At 39.1% G+C, this 14,020-nt stretch overlaps 1 protein-coding gene across 1 annotated transcript in view; it reads right to left on the reverse strand.

Moving 5' to 3' along the window:
• The window catches only part of LOC311297115 (LHFPL tetraspan subfamily member 6 protein), a 78,736-nt gene that overhangs the window by 63,691 nt on the left and 1,025 nt on the right, over positions 1-14,020 (reverse strand). Inside the window, exon 2 of the mRNA XM_084419243.1 lies at positions 11,937-12,471. Within this exon, the coding sequence (XP_084275369.1) occupies positions 11,937-12,321 (385 nt within the window). The 5' untranslated portion in view covers positions 12,322-12,471. The remainder of the gene's footprint in view (positions 1-11,936; positions 12,472-14,020) is intronic.

Here is a 14,020-nt window from a genome sequence, read left to right on the forward strand (position 1 = left end):
TTTTTTAGCAAAGTAGTTTTGGTTTTAAATGTCTATTTATAACAATTTCAGTTTTAGTAATTTTAGACTTCAGTTTCCAAGTCAACATCTCAAATTTTTGTTCAAGTTTTCAAAAATGTTCATCTACTATTTGTATTTTATTTTATGTAAGCTTTATTTCAAATAATGAAAAATGATTTATTATAGTTACCAATAACAAAAAAGAGCTTCATATCATTGTCCCTGTAACACAATTGATCAGTTTCGCGTCAAGCCTAACAACACCCTTTTATTTATGATAAAACGACTATTGCACAGCCTCTCTGCTTATTGCTTTAATACAGTACATTCCCATCGGCCCAGAGCTTTTCTGCCCAAGGTGATTTCATAATAAATATGTCAATTACAGGCAAAACACTTCTATACATCAGCCGAAAGAGCTTTGAATTGCTTTAATGATCCACCTTCACTTCTCGCTTTCTCGAACCCATACAATTTACTTCCATAAAACGGAAAGCTGAAAGCACGGTCCATAAATCAGCTATGAAACAAATTTTCCTCACTACTGCTCCTTTCATTTTAGGGTTGGCTGTGCAATAACAATCCCCCTATGTCAGCGCGGTTCATTTTGCGTACATGTGCTGAGTGTGGGGTGGAACAGTGGTGTGTGGCGCTGAAAACAAGGACTTAACAACCCAAAGCGCTGAAATAACACTTCCTGCCTGTCCTTTAGCAGGCCAGACTTCCTGTTTGTCTGAAATAAATCTTTGCTTAAGCTGGACATTCCTCCGTGAGCTAGTGTTTCTCTCTCTCTCTGTTTTCGCAAGCTCTCTCTTCCTCTGCTTCTGTTTTATTGTCTCGTTCTCTCTCGGGCTGCTCGACTACCCCATGGGTGACAGAGCTGTGAGTGAAAGAGGTTAAAGAGAGCAGAAATAGAGGGCTGGAGATCAGGTCACAGAGAGATAAGACCTCCTGAACGTGGGTAATTGAAAAGTTTAGACGGACAGAAAGAGAAAGAAAGAGCTGGTAAACGACAGAAGAGAAAGACACCCAGCACACGGTCAAGTGTAAATGAAGAGGCGGAGTCACACAAGACCAGCTGCCCGTCATGTCATACCTTCAACAAGCTCTCCTTTCAGAAAACATTCACATTTGTCAATGTTTAAAATATAATAAAATAAGTCAAAAATAAAATGTACGATATATTGGTGCATTTTATCAGCCGATAATCGTACAATAAGTTTTACTTTTACAATAAAAATTTTTTTAATGAGATGAATACTTTTATTCAACAAGGATCCATTAAATTGATTAAAAGTGACAGTAATGGCATTTATAATGTTGTAAAATATTTCTATTTAAAATGAATGCTGTTATTTTGAACTTTCTATTCATCAAAGAATCCTGAAAAAAAAAAAAAAAAAAAAAATCTGTTTCCACAAAAATATTAATCAGCAACATTGGATGTTTCCAACATCTATAATAATAAAAAATCAGCATAGAATGATTTCTGAAGGATCATGTGACACTGAAGACTGGAATAATGATGCTGAAAATTCAGCTTTGATCACAGGAATAAGTTACATTTTACAGTATATTAAAATAGAAAACAGTTATTTTCAATTGTAATATTATTTCACAATATTACTGTTTTTTTTTTTTTTTTATCTAATAGCCTTAAGCAAAAAAAGACTTATTAAAAAACATTTTAAAAATCATACCAAAACTATTGAACGGTAGTTTATAATTAATCAATTTAATTGCGCAAACAAATGATGGAGGAGTTTGCGAAGGTATGACCCCCACTTATTAAGGCTTGAAACCTTAAAGATTCAAGAGTACTCTCTTGTTCATATACAAGTATATGCATATTTTGGTCATTTTTTCAAACAATCTTTTAATGTTACTTTACAAGTTAGTCAGAATGTACGTCTCTAAATATATATATATATATATGCCTGGTAACAGAAATTGCCTGCATGAGAAGGTAACCATAGCAACAGCTGCTTGATCACTGTCTGTATTGCATGGTACATCAACATCATTATATAGTCATTATAAACCAGTTTTGGGGGAAGTTACTTTTAAAAGTAATGTGTTACAATATAGCGTTACTCCCTAAAAAGTAATTAATTGCGTTACTTACCCTAGTGAAAAATAAATAATACTAAAATGTATTTGAAATACATTTATTTTATGCTAAGTATATTACAAATACGTTTACATATTTATGTACTTAATATAAATACCCTGCAATTGTACCTTTGATATACTAAATAGATATACTTAAAGTCTGCTAAATTGGAACAACTAATTTTGTACTTACTGTACTTTAGTTATCTGGAAATAGTGCTGAAGTTCAACTAAAGATATACTTAAGTATATTTGATTGTGCTAAAGTGGAACTATTGCAAATATACTTTAGGTACACTTTAAATATCTTGCATTTAAATTATACAGGTGCTCATACTATCCATACTAATAGGGATATTAACACACATTAACACTCAAACTGACGTTGTGGGGTCCCTATGGAAAGTGCCACAACCCCTGACCCGTCCCAGCGCCCAATGTAAGTCCAACAGACCTCCATACCTGGTGGGACGGAGGGACAGAACTTTCCAAGGGTGAGGTCGATAGCTGCTGCTCCTATCTAATTCACCCAATTCAGCCATGAATCGTTGGATAACATTGCGGAAGCGTGCCGGGTCCAGATGGAAAGGGTCGCTACGGAGACCACATCCTGCCTACAGGGAGGTAATCATATGGAAGATCTCTGCGGCAGGTCCTGCCAAGAGAGCGATGGAACCATTACCGATGCAGAGACGGGGCAAAGTGGAACCTGCCCAGGGAAAGACACAGGTTTACCGACAGGGGAAACCGTACGTACCATGGGAGAATACACATATGGGATTACCAAGAGGGAATCACAACATATGGGACATCTAGCCCAGTACAGGCGCTGACCAACCGAGCATTCATCTCGAGTACTGGGCTTGGCTTCGGACGCCTCCGTTGCGTCTGACTGTCGAAGGATGCCTGGAGGAAACACCATCCAGGGTTCGCCAGAGAGGGAACTCACCTGGAGAGTGAATAGGGCACTTGTATCCCCCTGATAAGGGAATGGCGCTGCAAGTGAGACACCTAGGCGGCCCTCCTGCACATTGCCTGTTTGTACCCAACACACGGGAAGAAACCGGCTCCACTTGGAGATTGTAGAATCTCGTGATGGATTAGGTGTCATCCAGCCCGAGGAGGCAACTCTCTGTGTGGAGTGAGCTCTCACCCAAAGGGGGCACGGCTCGCCCTGGAACTGGTATGCCAGGGCGATGGCATCCACTATCCAGTGGGCCAGCCTTTTCCTTCTGCTGACCTCCAAAGCAGACATGAGCTGTTCTGAGCTTCTTAAGCTTCGCGTGCGGAAGACATAGATGTGCAGAGCGCGAATGGGACGCAGCGCTTGCAAGTTCACCACCTGGTCCCGGAAAAGAGTGGTGGGATCTTTGGGCACATATCCAGGCCAGGGTCTCAGGATTACATGAGGGTCAGCCGGTTCAAATTCCAGGCACGTTTCGCTGACCGAAAAGGCCTGCAGGTCCCCCACCCTCTTGGTAGTTGTGAGCACAGTCATGAACACTGAAGAGACAGGATCTTAACCTCAACTGACTGTAGCGGCTCAAAGGGCTGTATGTACCAAAGAGAGGTCCCAAGAGGGGATGAGGCGTGGCCAAGAAGGATTTAGTCTCCGAGCACCTCTCAGATGACTAGGTCGTGCTTTCCCAAAGACCTACCGTCTACTGCATCGTGATGTGCTTCGATAGCAGCCACGTACACTTTCAAAGTGGAGGAAGACAGCCTTCGCTCCAGCCTCTCCTGCAGGAAGGAAAGCACCGAGCTGATCGGGCATTTACAGGGGTCTTTGGGAAGAACACTAATCAATGAACAGACTCCACTTCAAGGCATAAGCTCAACTAGTAGAGGGGGCTCTGGCTTGAGTGATAAGGTCTACCACCACCTGTGGTAGGCTACGCAAGTCTGCCGCGTCCCGTCCAGAAGCCACACGTGGAGGTTCCAGAGATCTGGACGCGGATGCCACAAGGTGCCCCGTCCCTGAGAAAGTAGGTCCTTCCTCACGGGAATCCGCCAATTGATCCGAAATTATCGGCTTGACCACCTGGGGGTGGAGTCTCCTTTCTCCCGGGAATGTAAGCTGTGGTGAGAGCCCATCAGCTCTCCAGAGGAGGAGATGGTGATCAAATTGCGACATGAAATTCACGGTCTGCGAAAGTAGACCAACTGATCACCATCGCCGTCCGGACCAGCACGTGCTTGCACTCGCAGGAAGTGGAGTGAGAGCGGAGGAAGCACCGAAGCATCTTCGGGCAGTAAAAGATGCCTTCCACGACTTTGTGTCCTCCTCATGCGCCTCCTACTGTGCAGCACATCTCACTCATCAATGTCCATTGGCTTGTTTTGTTACCACTTGAAGGTGATTGGGGTCCCAAATGATATCCCTCAACGTCAGTCTGTCAATGTAATGTCAAGCTTGGCTGACTGATAGGGAACTCAAATTTCCACACAAGCTTTTTTTCAGTTTAAAGAAAGGGCAATAACATCACCCATCACAGCAGAAAACATTTTATTCGGGTATGACTCAGTATATTTTGACTGCTCCAAAACAAATCAACTATTCAATACAAGTTATTTGGCCCCTTTCAAACAGTATACGGTCAGCAATTCATCACAGTTTGAATCATAAAAGCACCCAACAGTGAATCACTTGCTGTTTTCAGCATGACGAACAAGGACGTGTCAAATGGGGGTGTCAGACAGACAGATAAATCTATAATCCAAAGGTTTAAACATGAAAGGGAAAAATGAGGATAATTTCTGTACTTTCAAGAACAATTCGCTCATGATGAGCAATTCTCCCAAATGACTCATCGTTCTGTCTAACGTTTTTTAGCCAAAAGGACACAATACACACCACAGCAGGAAGAACCTGTTCTCTGATCCCCAGTATTTAGTCATGGTAATACCTTTTCCTTAGTAATATGCAGCTGAATTGAAACTAAAATGAATTCAAGTTCACTACAACTCCTGAGTAATATGTCCATTACTTTGACTGAGGAGGTTTTCCATTAGGTTTTATTAGTTCAATTCCAGCTGGCAAACACATACACACAAACAAACACACATTAACACACACAAGCAATGCAATTATCAGTGCCTGTTTATCTTTATCCTGTGAAAAAGAAAAGACACATGCTGGTACTGTACATTTGTAATCCAGGGACATTATTAAGAAAGACCATATTTTGAATAGAGAAAAAAGAATCATGTATATAAATCATATTTGCATATTAAATACAAATATTTAATATACATTAATATTTAATAAATGTTTTACAATACAGTTTTTTTTTTTTTTTACATTTTAAATTAGCCTTATCCAATTGCCAATTGAGTTAAAGAAATGACTTTTGATGGACAATTGATCACACCTAAACCACCAAATAACTTCTTACTGAGTCCTAAGTGCATGGAGTGATAGATATGTGTAAACAGACCAAATTATAAGTCATATTCACAGTTAAATTGATGAACCAGTTAATCCGGTTCATGAATCAGATGGAATCAAACCGGTTGAACTCAAATTAATTAACAGGCTCAATGATCCAGTCAGAGCAATTCTTGAGTTCAACAGAGGTGAAGATTGTCAGTAAATAATTAAATTGTGGTCTGTTCATTCCACAATGTAATTATATGATTAATACACTTTTCACTAAACTGTTTTCAACTTTGACAATAATAATCAGAAGTGTTTCTTGAGTAGCAAATCATCATATTAGAATGATTTCTGAAGGATCATGTGACACTGAAGACTGGTGTAAATGATGCTGAAAATTCAGCTTCACCATCACAGGAATAATTAAAATAATATTAAAATAGAAAACAGTTACTTTAAATTGTAATAATATTTCACAATATTACTGTTTGTACTGCATTTCAGCCTTGGTGAGCATAAGAGACCTTTCAAAAACATTAAAAAAAGATAAGCTTTCAGACTTTTGACAGGTAGCCTATACTGTACATTTACATTATTAATTGTAATAATTAGTGCATTTTTGAATTATTGAGTAAGCTATGAAAGTGGCGCTCCCAGTCCCCCATAATTCATATGCATTTTCAATTTATAAAATAACCTTGATGCATTTCTGACCAACTTGCCCATGACAAATGAACCATTGAATCATAATAGATGAGATTATACTGCGTAATACTGGAAGGGCTTTCCATTACTTCACAAAGGGAAACATCATCCATCTCTGAAAGAACAAAGATAGACTTTAGAACAAGAGGGCAAGAAGAGGGCTCTAATCAAAGATGCTTTTGGTGACACATAAAGGGCTTATCAAACTCATTATCAGCAAAATGGGCATCAGATGAATCAATGTGAGCCGCAGGGAGGTGTTGTCTTTGCCAAAGCCCCGCTGTTCAGAGCCCTCGCTGCCAGACAGCACTCATTAACACAACACAATACAAATGAAAAGGACTCAATTGGCAAGGACAAGCTGCAGTCCAGTGATTTAACATCAGGGTACTGTTCCGTCTCTCTCTCTCTCTGGGTCGCTCGTTTTTCTCTTAACCTCTGTCTGGTGCTTTTCACGTCTCTCATTCAGTCTTGTTCAGTCGCGCATACTTCAATTTAACGCCACGCTTCAACTCATGCGGCTAGTTCAATGTCAAGAGTTCAGCCGCTGCTGTTAACTTCCAGGAACTCAAAACAAACTATTCGATAAACCTTAAATTATGACCACACTGTCCAATCTATACACTTACATGACGATAGGATAATACCATGGGTTTTTTTTAGACTATATGGCATCTCATTTAGTACCCTTTCAATATGTAATTTCATGGTGTCTGGGCATAAATAAAGTACAGTAGCAGTACTATAGTACAGTGATGGTATCAAATGGTAATACTCTAATAAATACCATTGTGCTTAAATTCATATAGCATGGTGTTAACATGGTCCTCAGAGGCACGTTCAAGAATATCATGATACTACAATGGTACATACCACAAAAAATGTATACTTTTTGGTACTTTTTTAGTGACTTACGCTTTGTTTGAAGGCGTCTTTGTAAAGGTGTAAATATACTGAATAATATTAATTATTAGAACATGTACTATACAGTTAGGATTAGGTTTAGTTGCTTGTAATTATGCATGATTTACTGTTAATACTACAGTAACAAGGAGGCTGTAAAATAGTAAAATAGATTCCATGTTTAACTGTAATTCAATGGTTTTGTTATGGTAAAACTGTAACTATGATAGACGATCTTCTTAAAATGGTAAATATATATATATATATATATATATATATATATATATAAAAAATCATAGTATGCTATATTTTTGGACATAACAGAATTCTCAAAAGTACCTTGCATTACCATCTAAATACCTTGGTAATACTGTTTTTGGGACAAACTGCCATGGTTAACAAAAGTAATAACACTTATAAGTACTGTGGCGGTAATAGGGTACAGTAATGGTATCAGATGGTAACACTGTGGTAATTTTAAATATACCATGGTGCAAATGAAACATTTCGTATTATCAATGTTGAAAACAGTTGTGCTGCTTAATATTTTTGTGGACACATTTTGCTCAGGTTTCAGCAACAAAAGCACAACGTCAGTTCAACTGACAGAACGTCAGTTTCATGATGCAACTAAACAACTAATTGTCAGTTTCCATTGATTGTAAGTGAAAAACTGCTGATGAGGGGTATGATGCTTGCTTACATCAGCCACGAGGTACTACATCACTCTGTCTGATGAAGGCAGTGCTACGAGCAACATGACAGGAAGTGATGCGTTCAGCAGCCCTGCAGTCCTGTAACCTCCTTGTGTCCGGCTCTCTTAAGTCAAACGCCTCTGTCTGCTAGTTAGAAGCGACAGTGGACACCTCAGCTGAGCACACGATGACGCACCTGGATGGCTAACTGGAGATCAGGTGAAATCTGCCCTGACACTGTTGGCTTTGGGGCCAATTTAATGTCACAATAGTTATGAGTGCAAACCTCACATGATTTATACAGGAGGACAGCACATGAACGCAATGTAAAAAATGAAGACAGTATTTTGAATGCATTTGATACATTTCAATTTATATCAATACGTTTTAAACAAATTGTTCACTTTAACATGAATTTAAAAGGGTGAGTGGGACTGAAACAAAACCATTTCTTTGTCCGCCTATTTGAATTCAAAATGCATTAATTCAGCTCACTTGCTGAAAGTTGGTTCAACTTAAAAGCATATAGAAAAAAATCTAAACTAAGTTGTAACAGAAAAGCTGCTTTAAGATGCATTGCTTATGTTCCTGAATGGTAGAACTTCGGAACAAACTGTAAAAAGTTGTATTAGTGTAACTTAATGTTTTTAGGCTGATTCAGTGATATTCAGCTATGTTTCATTTGAATAAAAGTTGCTGCCTTAAATTAAGTACAATCAACTTGGATGTTTAAAGCGATAGTTCACTTTGAAATTAATTTTTGATATGTTTTAGCTTACCTCAAGGGCATCCAAGATGTAGGTGTCTTTGTTTCCGCAGTAGTTTCAATTTTGATATTTTTAGGTCAAACCGTTCTTGTCTGTCAGTCATATAATGCAGGTCGATGGTCACTGGCTCAAAACACAAGCACAGAGTCCAAATTAAAACAATTCCCCATCGTCCAAATGAAACAATTCCCCATCATAAGTACACATTGATGGCCTAAGACACGAAACGAGCGGTTTGTGTGAGAAAACGAACAGTATTTATATCGTTGTTATCTCTTGAAAACAGCACACGTCCAAATGATCTGACGGCGCGGGCGGGTATAGATATAAACATAGATGTCTTTTGGAATCTTGGCTACTGCAGTTCATTGGAACGAAACCGTAGCCAAGCGACATCTAGTGTATATATCTATACCCGCCCGCGGGCGGGTATAGATGTATACACTAGATGTCGCCTTCGCTACTGCAGTTCATTGGAACGAAACCGTAGCCAAGGCGACATCTATGTATATATCTACGTGTGCTGTTTTCAAGAGATAACAACGATATAAATACTGTTCGTTTTCTCACACAAACCGCTCGTTTCGTGTCTTAGGCCATCAATGTGTACTTATGATGGGGAATTGTTTCATTTGGACGATGGGGAATTGTTTTAATTTGGACTCTGTGCTTGTGTTTTGAGACAATGACCATCGACCTGCATTATATGACTGACAGACAAGAACGGTTTGACCTAAAAATATCAAAATTGAAACTACTGCGGAAACAAAGACACCTACATCTTGGATGCCCTTGAGGTAAGCTAAAACATATCAAAAATTAATTTCAAAGTGAACTATCCCTTTAAGTCATTTCAACTTAAATTACATTAAACTGACTTTAAGGTTGAAAATTGCACAACTTATTTTAATGTTTTGTCATAAATTATTGATCAAATTATTTTTTTTACAGTGGCCATTTGAAGCACATCTTTTAGTAGAGTAAGAAACCAAGAAACTACAATAATCAAGTACATTTTTGGGGTTGTTTTACGCATTACGTATGCACTACTATATTTTAAGATTGGAATGCTTAAAAGTTAAGAACATGAAACAATGTTTGCAACCCATTTTACATTCTTAATGCATTTCCAATTGAAACAGGATATTCAACAAGACAAAAATGTAGCAAAGCTGATTGTGTCCATCAGCAGAAGTGAAAAGAGGCCGTTAAGCAGACGATGGGAACTAGCAACACCAAGGTTATGGGATCAATTCCCAGGGAATGCATGAACTGATAAAATGTATATAGCCTACATTGAATGCCATGCAAGTCGTAAATACTTTACAGTTTGAGCTTCAAGAAAAGCAAAATCATTCATGAGGCAGAGAAAGTTTTCGCATTTGACAAGCATTTTTATGATAAATTGCACACAATAATCCAAGAATGTGCATTAAAGTAAATAGGCTCTATTTCAATTTCATGTCGTCTTTTAATTAAAAAGCAATTAGCACTTGCACTAAGCTAATGAGAATGAAGATGAGCTATTGTCACTTCGGCTGACACAAGAGACAAATGAGTTGAGTTCATGAAGACAAAGCATTTTTAAACATCAGGAGTCCAAGAGCCTGACTAGAATTTTCCACGCCTTGAGCCCCTGCAGTACAAAGAAAACTTCCTTCTAAGACGCCCCACGCAGTATTTGTTTCACCTTCTCTGTCGAGTGCCACAAGCCCTCGAGACTATCAGAGCAGCAAATAAAAGGCACCTTGCAGGCGAGAACTAAACAAACTGAGTTTGGAATTACAGACCCCAGCTTCCCGTCTAAAACTCAATCAGTTTCCCTTCCCTCGCTGAGGCAAAGGCACCCTGAATTACAGCGCCTGGAATCGATGTTTACTGAACTAGAGACAAAGAAAAGGGGGCTTGAAATCGATGACCTTATGATATGAATATGACTTCTTTGGTTTGTTCCAAAACAATGACAAAATTAGCATTTAGGAGATCTAAGCATTCAAAACTTCCAGTCTCTCACTTCCGCTAAAATGGATCACAGACTTTTATGACATCACGCGGAACTTCAGATTCTCATCACATCTTCTGTCCAATCAAATGCTCTCTAGAATCGAAAGCTCCGCCCCCTATGCTATAAATACCACCTGGCCAAGAGCAATATGTCACGGAGCAATATGGGTTGGAGATGTGTGTTCAGTTGCTCAAACGCTCGAGTTTTATTCCGTTTTCAATTCCTGCTAATATTAAAGCAGGGCTATGCAGTTTCGGGAATTTCTTCACTGTATTCTCGCTTTTTGCTCGCAGGTTTCTCTATAGAGCTCCCCCTACAGCTTCGGAACAGATATTTGACAACACTGTCGAAAAACTCGTTGGCGACTCTCAGATACCAGAGGCTATAGATCAACGACATCAAAGCAGATGGGACATTCTTTAAAACTTCGTCTTCATTCGGGTTCGAGCAGCGTGAGGGAGCGCAATAATGACAGAATTTTAGCAGATTTTTTTGCCGTAAAGCAATTCGTTACACCGCGAGACCTGATATCACGCGATACTTCCTGGCGCTGAGGCGGCCCACCGGCCCAAAGTTGCAAGGGTGGTTTTTCGGCTCACAGGCGCTTGGGGGGTGCGAGACGACCACCATTCAACCCCAAAAAAAGTCATATAACTATTCCAATGACTCCGAAGCTGTTCGGTTAAGGTAAAAAAGTTACTTAGTTCACCTTTAAATCCAACGTATCATCAGCGCTCGGATCCGCTTCCATGGTGCTGTCAAGTACGACTTGCAGTCTTTTGAGGGAAACTAAACGCTATTGGCTATTTGAAAAGGGGGAGGGGTCATTCAATATGTCCCGCCTTAGCTTCCTGTTTCAGTGGAAATGATGTCAATGCATCATACAAAGCTGCGCGTTCCAAGGCACTTCAGTGAGCCTTTAATGACGTTATTATTTCAAATATCAATTTAAAATACTAATATCGGCTTTACAGCATAAAACAGTTTTACACATTTTCAATAAACATGCATGCTTGTAAAGCTGTTATAGTGTAAATCTCCCAAAACCTCTCAAGAACATGAAATCAAAAGACAGAAATAAGAAAATACAGTAAAAAAAAATAAAACACACAAAAAACAACCAAACCTATATTACGGTAGCCTAATGAGAATAATCATGGAGAGAAAAAAAAATCGAATCAAAGAAAACAAATAAATAAATAGTGCATTTCAGTATTGAGAATTTTTAGGTCAATCTGTGAAATTGTTGTGAGCACAAAATATAATCCGTTTTGTCCCCTTTCAATTTAGTAGTGAAATGTGACCAGGGCGTGTTTGTGAGTTTCCCCCTAAACTTGTCTGCATGTAAACATATCTGCCAGCCTGTTACTCACCTCCAAGGAACTGCATGCCCCCTGCTGCGCGTCCAATGGTTCTGGAGATGAGCTCTGATATGCAGCAGCCCATGAGCGCCGTGAGCGCCACCAGCAACAGCAGGCCACATCCCACCCCCGTCACCACCGTACAGATCCGCCACTCCACGCTCGGGATGCCCTGAAAGCTCGCGTAGCGCCCGCACTGCTCCAGCATGACCGTAGCCTGCCTCTCCTCGTCCCGCACGGGATACGAGCACCGCCGGAAAGTGCCGAAGGACACCGGCTTATCCATCTGTGAGCCCAGAAGCCAGTAGGGCATGAAGAAGCCCACGCATGAAGCTGCTGCGCTCAGCAGGGACACCAGAGCCCAGATCATCCCGGTGCACGTCAGGCTGGATGCCATGCTGGACAAATGTGTTTAAATATTGGACACGCTTCCAGAAGAGAGCTTGGGAAAAAAAAGAGGATGTCACGAGAAATAGTTCCTTTTCCCTTGTTGGAAGGAGGATGTCTATCTCCATACGGTTTTCACCATGGTTCTGTGTGCCGTCACCTGAGGAAGAAACACACTGTCCCATCAGTCTTCAGAATGTTTCAACTAACATTTAATCAGTAAGAGTCACAATTCCTGTTTTCTGATGCAACAACATTCATATACACCAAGGGTCCTCAACTCTGGCCCTCGGGATCCACTTTCCTGCAGACTTCACCTCCAACCTTGATCAAACTCTGCTTTTCTAGTAATCCTGAAGACCTTGATTAACTTGTTCAGGTGTGTTTGATTAGGGTTGGAGCTAAACTCTGCAGGAAATTAAGGGGGCGTTAGACTACACCATTTTCAACTAAAAAAGTCCCCCTGTGGTGAAAATTAAGCTTTTAATGTTGTTTATATGTCTATGTGGTGTTTTTAATATAAGTAAAACCATGTGTAAATTCATAAGTCAACACCATTGCTGAGTATTTTCTCCTTAAAACTGCAGTGAACCAAAAACGCGGTTTAGTTCGCTGGTGTTTCTGATGTCACAAACTACCTTGTAACCAATCAGGTCAACGTGTGATCGTCAACGAGTGGATCTCTGAGCTGGTGTGAGTGAGTGGAGACGAGGCTAATTTGCATATCCATAGAACCGCATTATACTAAATGAGGCAAGGGTGTAGAGTTAGATTTAAGATATTTTAAGGCATGAAGAATAATAAAAAAAAAAAAAAAAAATTCTGTTTATCGTCTCCGTGTAAACTACAAAAACGTGCATTTGTTGAAATGCTGACATTATGCACATTACGTGTTCAGTCTATTGGCGCGTAGTTTTTCTTTACAAAGTGACATCGCCATCTACTGGCCTGACATGAATAATACAACGTTTTTGCCGTTTTCACAGATCTGTGTGAAAGGGGATCGTGACAACGTTTTCGCCTGTACGCGAAAAACGCAAAGGAAAAGTTTTTCGTTTTAGTACATCGTTGTCATGTAAACGTAACCTAAGTGGACCTCGAAGGCCAGAGATGAGAACCTCAAGTATACACTATACAACTGTTCAAAGGTTTAGGGTCAGTAAGATCTTTTTTTTTTTTTTTAAAGAAAATAATACTTTTATTTAACAAGGATGCATCAAATTTATCAAAAAAAGTAAAGACATTTATAACGTTACAAAATATTTCATTTTCAAATAAAAGTTGTTCTTTGATCCAAAAGATCAAAGAATCCTGAAAGAAAATATTACAGTTTCCACAAAAAAGTAAAGCAGTACAACTGTTTTCAACATTGATAATAATAATAATAATAATAATAATAAATGGTTCTTAAGCATCAAATCAGCATATTAGGATGATTCTGTAAAATACATAAAAATACAATTAAATAAAAATATGCATAAATAAATAAACAAACAAGTAAACATTTCCATTCCTGTTTGTTCTCTTTATAATACTTAAAATGAATGAATGAATGTTTCATAACATGTCTAACTACAATGAAATTTAACAAATGATTTTTAGCTTCTGAAGTTTAACTTGATGTTTGTTCATCAGTTGTTAATAAACTTCTTTAAAACATTGCAGGAAGAGTGAACATTACTCCATATAAGGCTGACTTAGGGCTCAAA

The sequence above is a fragment of the Rutilus rutilus genome (assembly GCF_951802725.1).
Source record: "Rutilus rutilus genome assembly, chromosome: 9".
Taxonomy (NCBI): Eukaryota; Metazoa; Chordata; class Actinopteri; order Cypriniformes; family Leuciscidae; genus Rutilus; species Rutilus rutilus.